The following is a 22,205-nucleotide window of genomic DNA, read 5'->3' as shown; positions in this document are numbered from 1 at the left end:
GACCTAATTTAGGGTGTTGGAAATAGTGCTCAAAGGAGGTATTTGGTATTTGTTAAGCGCTTACTATGTGCAGAGCACTCTTGTAAGCGCTGGGGTAGATACAGGGTAATCAAGTTGTCCCACGTAGGGTTCACAGTCTTCATCCCCATTTTACAGATGAGGTAACTGAGGCACAGAGAAGTTAAGTGACTTGCCCACAGTCACACAGCTGAGAAGTGGCAGAGCAGGGATTTGGACCCATGACCTCTGGTGGGCCCTCAGGAGGCCTCAGATGTGGACAAGGTTGTGGTCCCACGGATTCAGGTGGGAAGGGTGTTCCAGGACAGGAACCAGAGTGAGCGAGGGACCCGAACAGGGCGAGGCCTGAGCGAGGCACAGGAAGAAGTTGGCTTAGGAGGAGTGAATGAAGAAAGCCAGTAGATAGCTGGAGAGAGCTGGTTCGGATCTTCGAAGTCAATGGTCCAATGGTCCAGCGTTTCGGCTCAACACAGAAGGAGATGGGGGGCGAAAGGGGGTGGTTGGAGGTGTCAGAGGAGCTTCTGCGGCCATGCCCCCCTGGAGGAGGAGCGGTTGGGGGCGGCAAGGGATGATGGAGGTGGAGGTGATGCTTGGCACATAGTAAAGCGCTTAACAAATACCATCATTGTTATCTGGTTAAGACCTAGAGGGTTTACTGCGGCGCGAAATTAGAAGTGACCACCCCCGGGGGCTGGAGTTGGAGGGTGGGCTGGGGTGGCGCCCGGAGGGGGGCGGCGATGGGATTGGTGTCGGGGTGTCTTTTTGGACTGCTTGGGCCTTGGGGAGGATTAGAGGCGTTAACTGGGATCCGATTTCCCATTCTGGGTCGGGGACGTGTTAGAGAGCTGCCGCCAGAGCCGCAGATGCGGCCGGGAAGCGGGAGGAGGGAGGCGGCAAGCGGTTCTGGGTGGGGTGCTTTAGGCCCCCGCCGCCTTGGCCGTGCTTCTGCAGGCTGGGCCGCTCAGTCTTCCCCTGCGGGGCCCAAGGGCTGGAGACAGGGGCTCGGGATGGAAAACAAGCTGGATTCCGCCCCTCGCGAGGAGGCCCCTGGAGCCCAATTAGGGCTGGGTGGGAGCAAGGGGAATGTGGGTTCTCGCTACCCAAGAAACCCGCGGGATGGGGGCGGGGCTCACCTAGGCGGGCAGGACTCCTCCCACACAGCTGTCCCTGCCCGGCCCCGCACCTGTCTGCGGACACTGAGGAACGTGGGGCCAGAAATTTGGGAATAATAATAACTATGATATTGGTTAAGTGCTTACTCTATACCAAGCACTGTTCTGAGCTCCAGGTTGGATACAAGGTAATCAGGTTGTCCCACGTGGGGCTCACAGTCTTAATAATAATGTTGGTATTTGTTAAGCGCTTACTATGTGCAGAGCACTGTTCTAAGCGCTGGGGTAGACACAGGGTCATCAGGTTGTCCCACGTGAGGCTCACAGTCTTCATCCCCATTTTACAGATGAGGTAACTGAGGAACAGAGAAGTGAAGTGACTTGCCCATAGTCACACAGCTGCCAAGTGGCAGAGCTGGAATTCGAACCCATGACCTCTGACTCCCAAGCCCGGGCTCTTTCCACTGAACCACGCTTAATCCCCATTTTACAGATGAGTTGAGGCACAGAAAAGTTAGGCACCTTGCCCAAGGGCACACAGCAGACAAGTGGCAGATCGGGGATTAGAACCCAAGTCCTCTGACTCCCAAGCCCAGACTCTTTCCACTAATCCACGGTGCTCTGGGAAGTGGGCATCCATTTTCCCATCCATTTAATGACATCGCCCCTTCCCCTTTCTCAGGGCTGCCTGGTCCGGGAGGGCTGAGAGGAGGTGCAGGAGTTGTCTTGGGTCCCGGGAGGTGCTCGCGACCCTGGACGGTAAATAAGGAGAGAGGCGGCCTGAGGTGGCCAGGGCTGTAATAATAATAATAACTGTGGTATTTGGTAAGTGCTTACTATGTGTCAGCCACTGTACTAGGCGCTAGGGTGGATTCTAACAAATTGGGTTGGACACAGTCCTTGTCCCATGTGGGGCTCACAGTCTCAATCATTCCCCATTTGATAGATGAGGGAACTGAAGCACAGAAAAGTGAAGTGATTTGCCCAAGGTCACACAACAGACAAGTGGGGAAGCTGGGATTAGAATCCATGACGTTCCCAACAGGGTACTCTTCGCCAACCTCCCACCCCACCCCAGGGGCTCCCCTGCAGCCACAGGAGGGCCACAGTTCAGTCATTCTGAGGTCCCCGATCTCCCACGCTTCCCTCTTTGGGTTTCCTGATGACAAGGGCACCTGCAATTCTTCTGGACAGTGTTGGGCCAGTACCTCCCCATCCCCTACCCTGGCCAACCTCCTGTTGGGGCGGAGCTGGGCTGAGGCATCTGTGAATCCCTCTCCCTCCTTTTGGCAGAGGGGCCCCCGACCCCTGACTTCCAAGCTGGGAAAGTTTCCACTAAACCGAACCATTGGGTGGGAGAGCCTGTCAGCGGGGATCTGGGAGCCCCATCCACAGATTAGCTCCCAGGGGCTCTGCATGCCTACACACACAATCAAGAGCATCAAGTCTCACCCAGACCAGACCATCAGATCGCTTTGGGACCCTCAACCCTTTTCACTTTAAGACCATGCCTGCACTTGCTGTCTCTCTACTGGACTCCTACTGGTCCTTCAATCAGTCAATCAATCAATCAATCAACTGTATTTATTGAGAGCTTATTGTGTGCAGAGCATTGTAGTAAGTGCTAGGAAAAGTACAATAGAATATAGTTGGTAGACATGCCCCCTGCTTACCCCGATCTTACCTAGAGCAGTGGGGGACTTGGGGTGGGGAAGAACTCAAAGAATGAGGGGGCCTCTAGAGGTTGGCAGGGGACAGACTGGAGGATGGGGGGCTTCAAGAGGAAGGACTTGAGGCAGGGGTCAGAGGCTGGGGCGGGGTATGTTGGAGGGGATGAGTGGCTGGAGGTTCCGGGATTCCCTTTGCTTCCTTGACGGGACTGCAGTCAACGCTGTTCAGCTTGTCCATTATGTTCACCATCCTGACCAACTGCGGCTTCATGGCGCTATCTGACCCGCCCCCCTGGGCCAAATATGTGGAGTGAGTATCCCCATCTGTGGAGTGAGTATCCCCATCTGCGGAGTGAGTATCCCCATTTTGTGGAGTAAGTATCCGTGCCTGTGGAGTGAGTGCCACTGCCCGCCCACCCACCTGTATGCCTGTCTATGCCACCCTGGCCAAAACATCCCTGTTTAGTCCTAATAGAAATCTCTTGTGCTGGATTTAGGGTCCCAGGTGAGCTCAGTTTGACAGTCTGCCCATGGTCGGGGACCCGGCGGTGGGAGTGGGGGGCTTCTTCTCAGCGCCCTGGGTGGACCCATTAGGGTAGCGTCTACACTGCCAAAGGCAGGAGACCTTGAGGCGAGATCCCAGACCATTCTGATCCCTCAGTTTCAACTTGGGAAGACTGGAGTTGCGGGGAGGTGGCCTTGGGTGGAATTTCAATTGACTTATCCCTGGTTGGCCTCTACTGGGTGAACTCCTTGGAAGAGCTCCCCGTTTTCACTAGCCCCCTGTGGTAAAAATTCAGTCCTAAGCTGTGTGCGTTGCCCCCCCCCCCCCACCGCCCATCTCCATGGACTGTGTTGGACACTCTTTCTGCAGGTACACATTTACGGCCATCTATACGTTTGAGTCGCTGGTGAAAATCCTGGCTCGGGGCTTCTGCGTGAACGAGTTTACGTTCCTGCGAGACCCATGGAATTGGTTGGACTTCAGCGTCATCATCATGGCGTGAGTGAGCCCTTGACCGGTGGCCCCAGGACAGCCGGGGGGCGGGCTGTCTCGGACATACGACACCCATTAGCTCCCCCACCATCTATGCCTCTGCCAGGTGTGCTCCTGTGTTGTTTCCAGACACGCGGGCCTAAGCTGATGCAGACATTGGATCAGTGTCAGTGTTCAGGCCACTTGCCTCTTCTTGCCCCATCTGGCCTGGCCAGAAGTCACCTTATGCTGGCCTAAGACTCAGTTTGCCTGCTGCAAGCAGGCAGAGCCCAGCTCTCAGTGGAAATCCCAATTCCCAGGTTCACTCCCTTCCTCCCTCCATTCCTCCCTCCCTTCCTCTCTCCTCAAGCCCAGCTGTTTATCCAGTCAGGAGATAAGGAGCAGAATGATAAAATCCAGAGGGGGCTGATCAGTGGGGATCAGGAGATCTCTTCTGTGATCTAGACCCTTCATGAGACCCCATCCCCCACTCCCTCCTCTGCTAGTGGGGACTCATGAGCAGTTTAGGGTGTAGGTTGAAGGAGAGGGCAGGGGGAGGAGAACTGTGAACTAAAGTGAGGTTTTTTATTATTCACATATTTCTGTTTTCTGGGTGTCCTGTCCCCTCTTTGGCCCAAATAAAGGAGGGTTGGGAACAGCCTCATCCCAGAGAAATCCTGGAAAATATCGGGAAAGGTCCTAGGTGGTGACTTTTGACATTGAGGGGAAGGCCTCTAGATTTTCAGGCAAGGGGGAGGAGGATCAGAATTGGGGATGTTTAGGAGAGGGGGCAGAAGAGGGAAAGGTGGGAAAGGAGGAGAGGCAGGCGAGAGGAGGAGGGAGAAGAGGAATAGAGGGCAAGTAAGGACACATCCCCCTGTGTCTGTGTCAGAGCTGGGGGTGTGGGCAAACAAGGGCAGACTGTATCCTTCCCTTCATGGATGGCTAAAAGGGTAAAAATATGCTCTCTTCTCAGGGATGCAGGGGCCTAGTGGAGGTTGGACAGGGGAGTGGGAGAGTAAAGCTCACAATCAATATTCTCCCCTGCCAGTATGAACATTAGCAGGGTTGTCTGACAGGGTGCTGTGCCTGGTGCCTGGTTTCCTATCACCTCAACTTTGGGTCCTCCCAACATTGGCCGCATCTGGCAGCTGCCAGACACCAGAAGAATTGTGGGACTTGAGCTGGGATCATAGTCCATCATAACAGAACTCTACCCTCTGGCCCCCACTCACACCATCTAATAATAACAGTTATGTTATTTGTTAAGTGTTTATGTGCCAAGCACTCTACTAAGCCCTGGGGCAGATTCAAAATAATCAAGTGGGACACAGTCTCTGTCCCACATGGAGTTCAAAGTCTAAGAGGGAGGGAGAACAAGTTTTGAATTCCCATTTTACAGATGAGGAAACTGAGGCCCACAGAAGTTAAGTGACTTGTCATAGGTCATACAGCAGCCATGCAGGGTGGCTTAGTGGAAAGATCCCGGGCTTGGGAGTCAGAGGTCGTGGGTTCTAATCCCGGCTCTGCCACTTGTCGGCTGTGTGACCTTGGGCAAGTCACTTAATTTATCTGTGCCTCAGTTACCCCATCTGTAAAAATGGGGATTAAAAAAAAATGTGAGCCCCACGTGGGACAATCTGATTACCCTGTGTCTACCCCAGCACTTAGAACAGTGCTCTGCACATAGTAAATGCTTTACAAATACCATAATTATTATTATTATTATTATTATTATGTGGCAGACCCGGGACTAGAATTCAGGTCTCCTGACTCCCAAGCCAGGCTCTTTCCACCAGACCATGCTGCTTTTCAGCCAATCAACCAACCAATCAGCCTCTCAACTGCCAGTGGGTGCTGTGTGGGACATGGGGTGTGGAGCACATGGCAGTAGTTAGGGTGAAGGGTGTGGGGAGTAGGGTGCAGGGCAGGGTAATGCTTAAGGGAGGAAACAACAACAGGTGAAGAAGGGGTTTTTCACTTGAAAACTTGGACAACTGAATGTCCAGAACCTCTGACAGGTCCAGGATGCCTCTCTAGGCACACTGGACCCTCCCAGTTCTGGGGCTGTTGAACACATTTCAAACATCTCCCTGTGTCTGTGTCCGAGCTGGGGGTGTGGGTAGAGCAAGGGCAGACTGGATGCTTCCCTTCATGGATGGCTAAGAGAGTAAAAATATGCTCTCTTCTCAGGGATGCAGGGTCCTAGTGGAGGTTGGACAGGGGAGTGGGAGAGTAAAGCTCACAATCAATATTCTCCCCTGCCAGTATGAGCATTAGCAGGGTTGTCTGACAAGGTGCTGTGCCTGGTGCCTGCTGAGTTCTGGGTGCTGTGCTGGGTGCTGGGCCGGGCACCTGCTGGGTGTAAAGTACTCTCCTAGCCAACTCCTGCCCTTTGGGTTGTAATTCTGGTTCTTCAAGGAATGAGTCTCTGTCCCTGCTGGCCCCTGCTGAACTCTCCAACCCTCCCTGCCTTGTGGCTTTTCCCACGGCCAGGCTGGAGTGGTGAGACTCGGTCCTCAGAACTGTCTGGGTTGACAAGTGGTGGTGGGGCAGGGAGAGCTTCCAGCACCAGGACCCTCCAAGTGCCGTTTGACCCTGTAAATTTGTGCCTGAGGTTTGAGGCCTGGTCACCTCTCCAACTGCTCTTTGCCCGGCCCACTGATCACTTGGCTTTCAGACCCTTGGGAAGGAAGTCCTGGGGTGGGAGGACTCCCCTGGTTGGCTGCTTCCAATGACCCTTTCTCTGTCCCCCGACCCTTCCCCATCCGTCCGTCGTTGGTCTTGGCTGTGTCCTGCCCCTGCCCTGTGTGTGCCCCTCCCCCCCCCCCCCATTACAGGTACATCACTGAGTTTGTGGATCTGGGCAATGTCTCAGCTTTGCGCACCTTCCGCGTCCTCCGAGCCCTGAAAACAATCTCGGTCATTTCAGGTGAACATCAGGTTAAACACCGAGCCTGCGGCCAGCCAAGGGCCAGCCCGGGGCAGAGCTGGGGTACCCTCTCCGTGCTCGGGGGTGCTGAGCTGGGGGCTATGCCACGATTGGATGGAGGTGGGAGGAGGGGCTATTGCTCCTCATCTTGTCCCTGGTTCCCCACAGTTAGGTCAGTGGCATCTTTGATGTCTGCAGACCCAGGAGAACATGACCCATAGTGTTTCCAGCCTCCCACCCGTCCTGCAGTGGAAAAGAAGAATTGGTCAGGGCCTGCCCCTCCCAACCCCAAAAGGCTTCCCTTCTAGATCAAAGACCACGGTTGAATCTGTTGACTAGCCAGGCATCCACCTGATCAGCACACCAACCAATGTGGGGAGGGCAAGTTAGAGGTGGGCAGACTCACCGAGGTGCTGCCCCAGGCTGAAAGATGTCTTTGCAGGTCCCATGAGAGAAGGAGAGACAGAGAGGAAGAGAGAAAGAGAGAATGTGTATGTGTGTGTGAGTATGTGTATAGGGGGCCGGGACCAAAAGGAGAAATGATTGGTCCTTTTCTGGCCCCAGCTTAGGCCTGGCCCCAGCCTCATCCCCAGCCCCAGCTCAGCCCCACTGCAGCCTTGGTTAATGTTGCTAACCTGCATGGAGAGGGAGAAGGCTCAGAACACTGCATGGTAGCATCCTAGTGACTCGTAGTCAATCTCCCGGACAGATGTTGGCAATTCACCTATCTGGACTGCTTCCAGCTCAGAGACAGGGGCAGACTGGCAAATCAAATCTCAGCCCAGTCCTATCCAAGCCGACTGGCTCCCCATCCAGCCCAGGCTGCTTCCCCTTTGCCACGCTGGCTGCTGGAGGTTTGTGCCTTTTCCCTGCCCTGCAGAGGCACCCCAGCCTCCATCGTATCATTTAAGTCCCAATATATCCCAGAGGCAGGAAAAAGAAGAGATCATCCTCCTCACTTTCAAGGAGAGGAAACTGAGGCCCAGAGATGTTAGGTGACTCGCTCGAGGTCACACAGCAGACAGTGAAGGACTGAATCCCGGACAGATCTGTGCTCTTTCTACTAGGTCACTCAGAGACTGATTAATCAATAGTATTTATTCAACAGAAACCTACACTAAGTGTTTAGTAGAGTTCAATAGAAGTAGAAGACCTGGACCCTCAGGGAACCTAAAATCTAACAGAGGAGGCAGACATAAAATGAAGGAATTGATGCAGGACCTGATTGAGAGAGGTTTCTGCTTGAGGCCTTCCCCAACTAAGTTCTCCCTTTCTTGTGGCCTTTTTGCACTTGCATCTGTCCCCTTTAAGCACTTGATAGTCACCCCACCCCACCCCACTTATGTCCATATCCATTGATTAATTGATATATGTAATTTATTTTAATGTCCATCTCTCCTGAACTGTGAGCTCCTTGAGGGCAGGAACATGCCTTCCAATTCTGTTACATCGTACTCTCTCAAGCACTTAGTACAGGGCTCTGCACACAGTAAGCACTCAAAAATACCATTGACTGAGGTGGGTGGGTAATCATTGAAGGTTTCAAGGAGTGGGGAGGCTGTGTTTTATAAAAATGATCTGGGCAGCAGATTGGAGTACGGACTGGAGAGGGGAAAGGTTGGAGGCAGGGAAACCAGCAAGGAGACCAAAGCATTAATCTAATCAAGAGACCAACATGTTGGTTTTTTGGATGGAAAGGAAGGGGCAGATTCTGGAAATGTTGTTGAGAAAATACTGACAGGTTTTAGCAAGAGGATGACACCAAAGCTTTGGGCTTCCGAGAGGATGGTTGTTTTCATATCATTACTGTTATTATTATGTTATAATTGTGTTATTATTTATTAATGTCAGAATTGGGGAATGGGAATAGAAGGGAAGGTGAGAAATTCAGCTTTGGACGTGCTGAGTTTGAAGCAAGAAAAGGTAAAGGATTGTAGATGAGATGAGTGGTGGGGTCTAGTGCTTTGGGAGTTGTCCACATAGAGGTGGTATTTGAAGTCATGAGAATGGAAGAGTTCCCTGAGGGAGGGAGTGTAGAGTGAGAAAGGGCCCAGAAAACAACTTTACGGGACCCTAAAGATGAGGATGAGAGTCAGAAAATGCCGGTGAATGAGACTGACAAGGTGCAGTCAGAAAGGTCAGAAGAAAACCAGAAGAGAACCACATGAGGGAGACTAATGAGGGAGACTAAATGCTTCTAAGACAAGGGAGTAGAGTCTGACAGATCTGGTGAGAGCCATCTCAGTTGAGTCAATGGGCAAAGAAATCAGATCGTGAAGAGTCAAGTATAGGCAGCAGATGTGTGCGGCCCATTGGAGGAGGCTGGACATGACTGAGAGCAGAGAGGCGAGGTGACAACCGGAGAGAGCAGTGAGGTTCAAAGAGGACAGATTAATACATGGATGGATGGACGGATGGACTTTCTGTCTTTCCGTCACTCTACTGGGACAAGAAAACTCCTGTTTCTGAGCTTTGGACAGCATGTCTGACTCGGCATCCCCCTCCCCTGTCCACACGGTTTGCCAACATCTGGAACGGACGATGTGCTTGGGTGGCACTGGCCATGCTGAATACTTCTCGTGGAGCAGGTGGCGATTGTTTTTGTGGTTGAGGGGTACTGGTACTTCCCATTTCCCATTTCCTCCTTCTTGTGGGAGGAGGTTCTGGTAGGGCCAGGGGTAGGTGAAGCCCCAGGACCCGGCCAAAAGAGCCTGTTTAACCAGTGGCCCCATCTCAAGATCTTTCCTGACCAAGCAGTGCAGCATTTACAAAGGGAGACCTACACATAGGACAGCGGCCGTCGTCAAAGCCCTTTCTACCGGTGGGGGTCACATGCCCTGGAAGATCTGGGGGTATAACACCCTTAATCGCCCTGCTTACCTCTGAAGCTGAGAAAGGTCCCCCAGAGGGGCTGGAGGGTCAACTTCCCCATTGGGGATGTTTGGTTTCAAATTTCCCATGCCTGGATTTGGAGGGTGGGGGTGGTTGTGGGACTTGAGTCCCCCAGCCTCCCGGCTCTTCCCCCTCCTTGCCCTGGGGCTGTGGCAGCCACGCTGCCTGCTGGTGGGGAGCTCCCCGCATGCTTGGTGGCCGTGGCCCATACTCAGCTGTCTCCCCAGGGCTGAAGACCATCGTGGGGGCGCTGATTCAGTCTGTGAAGAAGCTCGCGGACGTGATGGTGCTGACGGTTTTCTGCCTGAGCGTCTTCGCGTTGGTTGGCCTGCAGCTCTTCATGGGGAACCTGCGGCACAAGTGCGTGCGGGACTTCGTCCCCCTGGACGGCACCAACGGGTCCGTGGCTGCGGGCGGTAGGACCTGGGAGTCCCTGGAGGACTTTCTGGATGACCCAGGTCAGCCCACGTGCCCCGCCTCGCCCCCTTTCTCAAGGTCCCATCCACCACACTGCATCCAATTAGCCACCCACCCACCTCACTGCATCCGACCCCACCCTCCAGACCTTGGGATGTCATTCAGTACAGCACCCTGTCTCCAAGCTAGTAAAAGACTGCCTCATCTAGGCCTCATGGGATCTGCTCCTTCCTTACAGCTCCTCAGGGGCAAATATCCCATACCATCTCTCCCCTGCCTGCCCCAGAGTATAGCCCCTCCAATCGGGAAATTCTTCATAATGTCCAACTGTAGTCTCTTTTATTGTAACCTAGCATTTCCGTCTAGCCCAGCCTTCAGTGGGAGTAGGAGTGGGGAAGGGCTGGCAGCCTGCTCCCGAGAAAATCCTCCAGAGCTTCATCTGTCTATTCTCCTGGTTGGATCTCTTGCTCCCTATCCCTTGTCCTGATCGATAGGACCCATTTTCTGCTCTTACCCTCCAGACAATTACTTGCTCAAGAATGACTCGTCCGATGTGCTGCTGTGCGGAAACAGCTCAGATGCAGGGTAAGTGCTCTCTCCTTCTCCCCCTCCTTCCTTTCCCTCCCCCTTCCACTTGCTCCCTTCCCCTTCCCCAGTACCCACGATCGCCCAGCACCCACGGTCTTAGTAATAATAATAGTTATTATTATGGTACTTATTAAGTGCTTACTGTCTGCCAAGCACTGTACTAAGCCCTGGGGTAGATACAAGTTAATCAGGTTAGATACAGTCCCTGTCCCGCGTGGGGATCACACTCTTAATCTCCGATTTACGGATGAGATAACTGCAGCCTAGAAAGTTAAGTGACTTGCCCAAGGTCACTTAGAAGACATGTGGCATAACTGGGATTAGAAACCACGTCCTTCTGACTTCCAGACCCATGCTCTATCCAGTACACCACACTGCTTCTCTTGACAATCCACCAACCGTCTCCATGCACTGAGCCCAGGGAGATGCAGCTCCATAGTCCCTACTGGCTGTCAGTATTGTCAACACAGGCCTGAGGATGCCCCCTCACCCCGGGGCTCTGGAACCCCCACAGAAGCCCCGTGTCCCGTGATGATTAGATCTTGGGATGGGATGGAATCTGTTAAACTGGTGCAGCCCTGGACTTGCCTGCCCTAACATCAGCCCTCAAGTGGGCAGTCTCATTCTCCAGCCAGGCCTCCTGCCTCTATGTCACCAGGACTTGGGTGGCTCCTCCCCTCCAATCGATCAGTCAGTGGTATTTTTTGAGCACTTACTGTGTGGAGTACTGTGCTAAGTGCTTGGGAGAATACAATACAGTCGGTAAATTCAATCCCTGCCCAGAAGGAGGTTACCAGTGATCAATCTCATCTTCATCATTGCCATCTCAAACTCTGTCAGCCGGGGCTTAGGGGGAGGACTGGGAGCCAAGGACTAGTAGGGGCATGCAGCAAAGACCCTCACCCTGCCCTACCAGAGAAGCACCAGAAGGGAAAGAGGTCTAAGCTGGGTCATTTTGGGAAATCAGGGATGGAGTGAGGTCAGTCAGGAGTGTGTGGTGGTCTCTGCTAGTTATTGGAGTGTGTGGTGGTCTGTGCTGGTCATTGGGGGAGCATCAGGGATGGAGAGGGGAGAGATGGGGGTTGGATGGTCCATTCTTAGCACAGGGTTATCACCTCAGCATTCTGGTGCCCCGTTGGAGATATAAACCTGGGCTAGACAGGCTCCTGGACTGACCTAAGGCGGTGGGGGGGAGGGGGCGTTACTAAATGTATGATGCTCTTTTTAATTGTGGATAATCCAGATCCAAGTGTCTCTTTGTCCTCACTAGAAGAGATTGGCTGAAGCATCCGAATAATTGCCCATGTCTCCATGGCTGGCCGAAGCCCTAGATTCCCTGGCCAGGTGGGGGCAAAGGACAGATTTGACTGCCTGAATTTGTCTGGTGCCCAGTGGGCAATGGAGGGATGGTATCTCTAGCTTGCCTCCCCAACGTGCTCCTGGCCATAGGCAGGGATTATGCCCCAGGCAGGGGCTGAGGTTTGTCTCTGGTTCTGGGGCTCCCCTGGCCCCACATCCCTCTCTGCCCTGATACCCGAGGCCCCAACGGTCCAGTTGTTGCATCCCAGGTGGGTTCTTGCCACTGGCGCATTGTCTGCGTTGGGCGGGGCCGGCCTGGGAGCCGAGTGGGAGATGGGAGAGTCGCCAGGGGCAACTGCATCCTAGCAACCGTCACCATGGAAATGTGGGTCTCCGAATCCCTGCTCTGACCTCCAGGGCTCCTGGGCGACTGTTGGAGGAGCAGGTACTCCTCCCCGCAAAACTGTGAGGATGTGGGGGCTGGATGAGCAGGGGTCCCCTGATATTGGAGCCAAAAAGGAAAGGGGCAGATGTACTGGGCGGGGATAGAGGCTCTATGGACACTTCCTGCCTGGTCCCCCACTCTCCTCCGGCCCAGAATTCCCGTAAGGCTGAGGGAGCCCTTCAGATTTCCTTGGCACCCTGACCATGTTCCTGTACACCAGGGTACCAGAGATCGCTGGGCGGGGCTGCCGTGGGGGGTGGGGCCCTAATCCCTGATCCGGGTGTTGCTGGGCGACACGGCGGTAATCCGTACCCTAAGCCTGGGCAGATGTGGGCAGATGTTGCCGAGAGAGCCAGCCCCCTTCCTCTCTGCCATCCAACACGACCCCCTTCCCCCAGCCCTGTGTGCCAGTTCCGCTTGGTCAGGCACCAGGGGCCCAGAAGCAGGAGCCAGGGGCCCCTCCCCCAAGCTTCAGTGGCTCAGCGTTTCCCTCTCAGTACTCCCTCCTCTTGGCCAGTCTTTGAGGGTAGCAGGCCTCACCCATCCTGAACAGAGATCAGATCGTTTAGCTGGGTGGATCACTGAGGTCCAGGCTGTTGGTGGGCTTTGGGGTCCATCCATACTTCAGTCTGTGGATCCTTTTCCCCCACCCCCCAAATGTTCTTTGCTTCCCAGGCTAGAGGGCAGGGGACCAGAATCAGATTGAATTTAGCTTTATCATTCTGGATGCCTGCTGAGGGCTCAGCGTGTCCTAGACGTGTCCACTCTGGGCAGGTGGTGTCCTGGGTTTGCCCACTGAGGACACCAGTGCTGTATCCTGGGCACCCGCTGGTGCTGTGTCTCCATCCAGAGAGAGGTCTCAAGGTTGGAGACCTGACAGCCATCTCCTCAGGGAAGCAGAAGGGCTGGTGGGCGAGCTGTGCTCTCCAGCTGCTGTTGGGCATTTCCTCTAGGACGTGCCCCGAGGGATACCGATGCCTGAAGGCCGGCCAGAACCCTGACCATGGATACACGAGCTTTGACTCCTTCGGCTGGGCCTTCCTCGCCCTCTTCCGCCTGATGACTCAGGATTACTGGGAGCGACTCTACCAGCAGGTGCGACCACCAGCCCCCATCCATGTCAATTAGAGGGCCATGGGCTCCCACCACTCGAGTCACAGGTCCCTAGGGGAAGCCTGGAGGTGAACTAGGGGATGGGAAGGAGGGGGGCTCAGAGTCAGGACACTGCACAGGAGATGTAGGGATTTCAGGTCCTGGGAGTGTCTACACGGGCTCCCAGGCCTTACAGCCTGGAAGGAACTGAGAATCTTGGGGCAATATTTTTTGTTTAATAGCATTTGTTAAGTGCTTACTCAGCCCCAGGCACTGTACGAAGGGCTGTGGTAGATACAAGCTACTCAGGTTGGAAGTAGTCCATGTCCCACATGGAGCCTATAGTCTTAACCCCCATTTTGCAGATGAGGTAACTGAGACCCAGAGAAGTTAGGTGACTTGTCCTAGGTCACACCACAGACACATGGCAGAGCCGGAACTAGAACCCAGATCCTTTTTACTCTCAAGCCCACGTTGTATCCATTAGCCCACTTTGCTGCTCTTAGTGTGGTGGCAGTGGGGTGGTCCTTCCCCTGACCAGTTGCTGCTGGAGAAAGGGACCATAGTCTAGGTCCCAGCTTCTCAGGGATTGGAAGCCAATGATCCAAATAGATGAGAAGTGAGTCAGAGAACTGAGCAGACAATCTGGCACCAGTTTGGTTGGGTCTTTTGAGTTCCTAGAGATGGAGTCAGGGACTATGAGAGCTGAGTCAAGGGTGTTGGTTGGTCTGTGCTGGGTCACTGAACAAACAGTTGGGGATGGTCCCTAACCATGATGGTGGGTGTTTAGGAGGTCTTTCAGCACATAGTCTCTTCCAGCATTCCAGGATCCCTCATAGATTCAGAAAGCTGGGCTGGACAGGCCATGGGACTGATCCTGGGGGCCATTGCTTGGGAGCTAATGATCTTATTTGAGCTTCATGAATCTACCCCCCCAGCTATGCCAAGTCTCGTTCCTCATGTGGATCTGGGATATGTGTCTGTCTCATCTGTTCTTCTGGGGTCTCTACAGACTCTCCGATCTGCTGGAAAAATCTACATGATCTTCTTCATGCTGGTCATCTTCTTGGGCTCCTTCTACCTGGTGAACCTGATCCTGGCCGTGGTGGCCATGGCGTACGAGGAGCAGAACCAGGCCACCATCGCAGAGACTGAGGAGAAGGAGAGAAAGTTCCAGGAGGCTCTGGAGGTGCTGAAGAAGGAGCACGAGGTCTGGACCCCATCAGATTGTCCATACAGAGTCACTGGGAAAAAAGAATGGAGAGGGGAGAGGCAAGAGTGTTGGATGGCTTGTGTTGGGATACTGTTTGGAGATTTAGGTACAGCAAAGAAAGTCAGGGGTATTGTTTGGCCCACTCTTAGTCATAAGTGGGCAGTGTCCAGGAGAAGAGCCAGCACAGGCTTCCTCCCAGTGTCCTGGTGCCCTTATAGGAGAGAGCCGTGAGATGAACGGGCCATGGGCAGGCTGGGACATTCCTTCGGGACCGAAGTTATGTGGTGGCACTTTGCCAGTTTAATATTGTAATCATCTCCACTCCACCCAGCCACCGTTCCTCACTGTCGACCATCCCCTCCTCCTCCATAACTTATTTCACCTTGGCTTCACGGACTCCGTCCTCTTCTGGTTCTCCTCTTACCTCTCTGGCCGGTCATACTCGGTCTCCTTCGCTGGCGCCTCCTCCCCCTCCCATCCTTTAACTGGTGGAGTTCCGCAAGGGTCAGTTCTTGGCCCTCTTCTGTTCTCCATTTACACTCACTCCCTTGGTGAACTCATTCGCTCTCATGGCTTTGACTACCATCTCTACGCAAATGACATGCAGATCTACATCTCCGCCCCGTTCTCTCCCCCTCCCTTCAGGCTCGCATCTCCTCGTGCCTCCGGGATGTCTCCACCTGGATGTCAGCCCGCCACCTAAAACTCAACATGAGCAAGACTGAGCTCCTCATCTTCCCTCCCAAACCCGGTTCTCTCCCAGACTTCCCTATCACCGTGGATGGCATGACCATCCTTCCCGTCTCTTGGGCCCGCAATCTCGGTGTCATCCTTGACTCGTCTCTCTCGTTCACCCCACACATCCTATCCGTTACCGAGACCTGCCGGTTTCAGCTTTACAATATCGCCAATCCGCCCTTTCCTCTCCACCCAAACGGCTACCTTACTGCTATGGGCTCTCGTTATATCCCGGCTAGACTACTGTGTCAGCCTTCTCTCTGACCTCCCTTCCTCCTCTCTCATCCCGCTCCGGTCTATTCTTCACTCCGCTGCCCGGCTCATCTTCCTGCAGAAACGATCTGGGCATGTCACTCCCCTTCTTTAACAACTCCAGTGGTTGCCTATCAACCTCCGCTCCAAACAAAAACTCCTCACTCTAGGCTTCAAGGCTCTACATCACCTTGCCCCTTCCTACCTCTCCTCCCTTCTCTCTTTCTACCGCCCACCCCACACGCTCCGCTCCTCTGCCGCCCACCTCCTCGCCGTCCCTCGGTCTCGCCTATCCCGCCGTCGACCCCTGGGCCACGTCCTCCCGCGGTCCCGGAACGCCCTCCCTCCTCACCTCCGCCAAACTGATTCTCTTCCCCTCTTCAAAACCCTACTTAAAACTCACCTCCTCCAAGAGGCTTTCCCAGACTGAGCTCCTCTTCTCCCTCTACTCCCTCTACCACCCCCCCTTCAACTCTCCGCAGCTTAACTCTCTTTTCCCCCCATTTCCCTCTGCTCCTCCCCCTCTCCCTTCCCATCCCCTCAGCACTGTACTCGTCCGCTCAACTGTATATATTTTCATTACCCTATTTATTTTGTTAATGAAATGTACATAGCCTCGATTCTATTTAGTTGCCATTGTTTTTACTAGATGTTCTTCCCCTCGACTCTATTTATTGCCATCGTTCTTGTCTGTCCGTCTCCCCCGATTAGACTGTAAGCCCGCCAAACGGCAGGGACTGTCTCTATCTGTTGCCGACTTGTTCATTCCAAGTGCTTAGTACAGTGGTCTGCACATAGTAAGCGCTCAGTAAATACTATTGAATGAATGAATGAATGAACTGTGACACCCATCTCCACTTGCCCGCCTGCTGGGCTCTCCCACCAGGCTCTGGCCACTCGAGAGCTGGACACCGGATCTCGCAGCTCACTGGAAATGGCCCCATTGCCTGGCACGGCACCTCAGGCCCCAGAACAGAGGAGGGACGAGTGGTCCCTGGGCCCCGGGAGACCCAGCGGAGACTGCAAATTCCTCCGATCTGACTCGGAAGACAGCCAGCGCTCGATGGTAAGCCCCCTACCTGAGCCCTGGGGACTCCAGCTTTGAGCCAGGAAGAACAGTGTATGCTGCCTCCCACTCCTCGCCCCATCCCAGTCCCTCCCGAAGTGGAATACCATCCCAGGTCCCAAAATCATGCCCCAGTGAGCTGTGAACTCCATGTACTGACCTGCTGTCTGAGAAGCAGCCCTAGCTCTCGGACAGTGGAAGCTGCGCCTCTGCTCATTTCGGTTGCTGCTGGCCCCTCCAGCTCATCTTGCATGTGCTCACTGTGGCTACCCAGGCTTACACTCAATTCCTGTCTTAGCCTGGGACGTTCATGTGTCCTCAGGGTTAACCATCAGAATCTACATATCCTTTGTCAGGAGCATGTTGGGCCTGTGCATCCCCCCAACCTCCAGCCCCGTTCACACACACAGTCATGGTCACTGGGGAGAGAGAGAGGTGGGAGGAGACAAGGTCCCTACCCTGGAGGGGCTGCCAGTCTTATGGGGAAAAAGGACACCCACACCCACACACACACACACACACCTGCCCGCCCCCCCCAACACTAAGCTGACATTTGGGCAGACACTCACAGGTTCCAGCCCCCAGAGTTGGGAGGCTGATGGACAGGTGGATGGCCAGCACCCACTAGGTCATGAAAAGAAATCCTCAATGGTGCCCCTTCTCTCTCTCCTTGGCCTTCAGCCTGTCCCCCAGCGGGCCTCAGGAAAGAGGCAGGGCAGCCGCGGGAGCATCTTCCCGTCCCGGAGAAGAGGCGGCGACTCGGAGACCGACTTTGCTGACGATGAGACCAGCACCCCAGGCGACGGCCACCAAGGGTCCCTACCAGTGCCCTGGCCCCTCTGCCGCCCAGGTGCCCCCAGCCCCGTCTCCCCCAGTTCCCTCTCCGCCACCATGAGCAGCCCGGGCCGCAGCAAACACCACAGCAGTGTGGATTGCAATGGCGTTGTGTCCCTGGTGGCCAGCAGCAGTGACGTTCTTGTCCCAGACCCTACGGCCCCGCCCGGGCTCCTCCCAGGCCCCGTGGAGATGCTGCGGATGGAGGAGACGGTGAGACACGCAGAAATGAGGGGGTGCGATTGGGACTCTCCATGTTCTCTGAGTTCAGACCAGGAGGGAAGGGGCTCAGATGGATGGATGCAAGGAAGAACTTCCCAACCCCCCAGGATGGCTTTGCCTGAGCCTGGAAAGTTAAGGGTGGGTGAGGTGATCATTAAGCATAGGGCAGGCCCTGAGGCTGGATGCTGGACCTGATGACCTCCCCAGGTCCCTTGCAACTTTGACCCAGTTTGCTTTGAGTAGAGCACTATCCTTGGCACCTAGAAGTAGAAGACACAATCCCTGCCCTTGAAGACTTTACAGTCTAATGGGGGAGAGAAGCAGGGACAAATTGCAAATATTCAGTAAGTAAAAGAATGTGAGATTGTGTGTGTGTGCACGTGTGCCTGAACGACCATCCTTCATTCATGAAGATGCCACTGTTGGTGAAATTGCTGCATGTGAGGCTGGAAAGGCCGGTATGGGCCCCACAGTCCCAAGGGCATATGCCTGCCCACACAGAATCCATTTTGCTGTTCTGTTTGTGGTTGTTGCCGACAACCACCTTCCACCAACAGTGTACAAGGGTTCCTAGAAGAGGAAACCCACCCACCAAAAAAAGGGAAAGAACCTTACTATCACTTACTTACCAGTCTAGGAACAAGATGGAAGACCAAGAAGTCTACAACAGCAGAGTTTATTGGATCACTTTTACACTGGTACAGGGACCAATGGACTCCAGCCCACAGACAAAGACCTGATCCCCTTTTTACTCCAACAGTCATTCATTCAATTGTATTTATTGAGCACTTACTTGGTGCAAAGCACTGTACTAAGTGCTTGGGAGAGTACAATACAATAATAAACAGACACAGTCCCTGCCTGCAATGAGCTTACAGTCTAGAGACTCCTTGGCCCTCCCCAGTTCCACCCTGAAGGTGGACTTCCTCGCCTCTGACATCGGTCTGGGTGGTTTGGGGAGTTCCCGAGGAGTGTTGGGTATCCCCTGGTGGGGAGTTTGTGCAATCCTTGCAGAAGCATTATGGTCGGGTCAATTAGTAATTACTCTCTTGGGCTGATTGTCCAGGGATGAAAGTGGGGGAAGGTTTCCTGCCCCTTCAGTATTGCCGTTAGTAATAGTTTTCCTGATGGTGATGGGATTTTCTATTCTTGTCATAGCTCTATTGTCCTTTCTCCATTGTGCTCATAACTGCCCTGATCCCATTGTCCTTTTGTGTTCTATTTATTGTCGTGTGCCTTCTGGTATCTGCTTTCTGTGCTACTGCCAGAAACTGCCTGCCCCATCCCATTCTGCTGCTTCTTCCAGTATTCCCCATTCATGCATCAGCTGTATGACACCTTAACCTCAATGCCTAGTCTCGCTAACGGTGGTCTGGAGTGCCTTGTGCTGTTTTCCCTTTTGTATCCATATCCCATGATTCTCTTGAAGCTTCTGCTCCCCAAGAGGTTGCTCTTTCCTGGATCACAGTGTGCCTTGCTGGTCTGTCTGTCCCAGGTGCCTCCCAGTTCTCACTCTAGAATATATCTTTACAGAATAACCAAGGTTCTCTTTGGTTTGGGCTCCCATGTTTCAGATCAGCTGTTGGCTATCAATCAGTGGTATTTCTTAAGATCATACTGGGTGTACTAAGTGCTTGGGAGAGTACACCATATGTGAAAGATAATCCCTGCCCTCGGAGGGTTTACAATTCTGTCATTCATTCTCTTCACAAGTCATTGAATCTGTCAGTAATTACTGAGCACTTACTGAGTGCAAAGCACTGTATTAATTGCTATAGAGTTAGTAGGCATGATCCTTATCCACAAAGAGTTTACGCTTTAGCAGGGGAGAAAATATATTAAAATGAAATATTTATTTATATTGACTACTATCTCCCCACCCCAGACTGTGAACTCATTGTGGGCAGATAATGTCACTGTTTATTGTTGTATTGTACTTTCCCAAGTGCTTAGTACAGTGCTCTGCACACAGTAAGTGTAAGTGTAATAAATACAACTGAATGAATGAGTGAGTAAATTGCAGATAGGAAGAAATAATAGAGTATAAAAATATATACCTAAGTGCTAGAGTGAAGGACAGATACCCAAGTGCTTAGTAAACCCAGAATCAGTCAATGGTATTTGAGTGCTTACTGTGTGCAGAGGATGGTGCTAAGCACTTGGGAGAGTGCAGTTCAACAGAGTTGATAGACACATTCCCTGCCCATAGTGAGCTTACATTCTACAGGGGGAAGGGCCGAAATGGCAGTTGTGGGAATATAAGGTAGGGAGATGAGAGATTAATTTGGGAAATCCTCCTGGAGGAAGTATCATTTCTGCGGGCTTTGGGTGTCGGGGGAAAGAGGTGATCTCCCAGATGTGCTTGGGGAAGGAGTTCCTACCTGGTGCCATTGTGTTGTGTCAGTATTAAGAAGGAGACTAACTTCCCTGGCAGACTCTACTGTTTGCGATTCTACCCTCCCATTTGATGCTGAGAATTTCCCATAAGTAACCTTAATGAGGTTGGTAAAGGAGTCAAATGTGGAATTTGTTGGGAGTCTCAAAGAGGAAGTCAGGCAGCTCTGTTGATCTTCAATTTGGTTATTAGCCTGGTGCCACTCTGCTGCCACACTCAGTTTAATGGCTTCCCGAAAGATGCACTGGCCTTCTTCCTTGTCTGTCATTGCATCACTGACTTGTGTGATGCCAGGGTAGTGGAATTCTGTACTGGTGTTTAGTTCACTGGCATGGGCTGAAACGTCACTTCAGCTTTCTTCAGACTTATCCTCTGACAGTAGCACCTGGCTGATTCGGAGAAGCCGTTTACAATTGTTCGCATGTCTTTTGAGGTCTGCGCTGCTAGGGTACAGACATCTGCAAACAACAATTCATGAACTTGGCAGATCCTTGAAGTTGGTTGAGTTGAAAGAGTTTCCTAGAAAGTTGGAGGAGTATTCTCCTTCACACTAGGAAAAGCAGCATGGCTTAGTGGAAAGAACACAGGCTTGAGAGTCAGAAGACGTGGGTTCCAATCCACGCTCCTCCACTTTTCTGCTAGTGACCTTGGGCAAGCCACTTAACTTCTCTGTGCCTCAGTTCCCTCATCTGTAAAATGGGGATTAAGACTGTGAGCCCCCCAAAGGACAACCTGATGACCTTGTATCTACCCCTGTGCTTAGAACAGGGCTTGGAACATAGTAAGCACTTAAATACTGTCATTATTATTATTATTCTAATACCCATATCTAAACTCTGCATCCAGGTCTCTCTTATTTTAATGGTAATTGTTAAGCACTTTCTATGTGCCAGGTACTGTTCGAAGCGCTGGGGTAGATACAAGGTAAGCAGGTTGGACATGGGGCTCACAGCCTTAATCTCCACTTTACAAATGAGGTAAATGAGGCCCAGAGAAGTGAAGGTCACACAGCAGACGAGTGGTGTAGCTGGGTTTAGAACCCAGGTCCTTCTGTCTCCCAGACCCATGCTCTAGTGACTAGATCATGCTGCTGCTCTTGTTTGCATCCTTCAGCATGGCTGCCTAGAGTAAATTGAACAGGTTCGGGCCCAGCGCACATCCGTGCTTCACCCCGCTGGCGATGGGGAAAGGCTCAGATGGGGCATCCCTGGACCTGGCCCAGCCAAGCCGTCCTGAAGTCGTCTCAGAACCTTGATGAACTTTTCAGGGCAGCCTAATTTCCTGAGCCACTTGTGGACCTGCTCTATGGAGGGACATTGGCTAGAATCTTGCCGGCAATGGAGTGTAATGTGAGTTTTGCTAGTTGTTGTAGTCTAGTCTCCTGCTTTCTTCTTGAAGATGGGAGATGATGGTAGCACCTTGGAGATCCGGTGGCATCTCCTTGGTGGTCTGGGTGTTGAGGAATAGTTTGTGTAAGTGTTTGAGCGGTATGGAGATCTCAACCATAGGGCCCAGGTACTTAAATGCTTGAATGAATGAATGCATGAATGCTTTGCAGGAATGCTGTGGTGACTTACTTGAGAGGTGGAACAATAATGGAAATAACTGTGGTATTTGTTAAGCCCTTATTATGTATCAAATTCTGAACTAGTTGCTGAGGGTGATATAAAAATGAATGAATAAAAGGTAATCATGCCAGACACAGAACCAGCCCATCATGGGACTCACAGTCTAAGGGGAGGGAGAACAGATATTTCATCTCCATGGTACAGATGAGGAAAATGAGGCACAAAGAAGTGAAGTGAGTTCTGAGGTCTCACAGCAGGCAGTGACAGAGCTGGGATTAGGGCCCAGTTCTGGTGCCTCTCAGACCCGTACTCATTCCAATGAACAAGGACCAGGCCTTTGGATGTCAGAAGGTTTGGATGTTTTAAAGGGACTGCTTTTCACTTTTAATAACAATAATAAAAACTGTGGTATTTGTTAGTGCTTATTATGTGCCAGGCACTGTATTAAGTGCTGGGGTAGAATCAAGCAAATCGGG

General features: G+C 52.7%; 1 protein-coding gene across 2 annotated transcripts in view; it reads left to right on the top strand.

The window, feature by feature from the left end:
• LOC100087403 (sodium channel protein type 5 subunit alpha-like) overlaps positions 1-22,205 on the top strand; it is a 64,096-nt gene that overhangs the window by 13,520 nt on the left and 28,371 nt on the right. For both annotated transcript variants that reach the window (XM_029077768.1, XM_029077767.1), the window contains exons 5-13: positions 3,021-3,110; positions 3,675-3,803; positions 6,617-6,708; positions 9,828-10,058; positions 10,539-10,602; positions 13,303-13,444; positions 14,454-14,651; positions 16,531-16,710; positions 17,392-17,757. In XM_029077768.1, coding sequence (XP_028933601.1) covers positions 3,021-3,110; positions 3,675-3,803; positions 6,617-6,708; positions 9,828-10,058; positions 10,539-10,602; positions 13,303-13,444; positions 14,454-14,651; positions 16,531-16,710; positions 17,392-17,757 — 1,492 coding nt within the window. The remainder of the gene's footprint in view (positions 1-3,020; positions 3,111-3,674; positions 3,804-6,616; positions 6,709-9,827; positions 10,059-10,538; positions 10,603-13,302; positions 13,445-14,453; positions 14,652-16,530; positions 16,711-17,391; positions 17,758-22,205) is intronic.

Source organism: Ornithorhynchus anatinus, chromosome 13 (genome assembly GCF_004115215.2).
Source record: "Ornithorhynchus anatinus isolate Pmale09 chromosome 13, mOrnAna1.pri.v4, whole genome shotgun sequence".
Lineage (NCBI taxonomy): Eukaryota > Metazoa > Chordata > Mammalia > Monotremata > Ornithorhynchidae > Ornithorhynchus > Ornithorhynchus anatinus.
The sequence above is the reverse complement of the archived record's forward strand: the minus strand, read 5'-3'. Positions and strand labels throughout refer to the sequence as shown.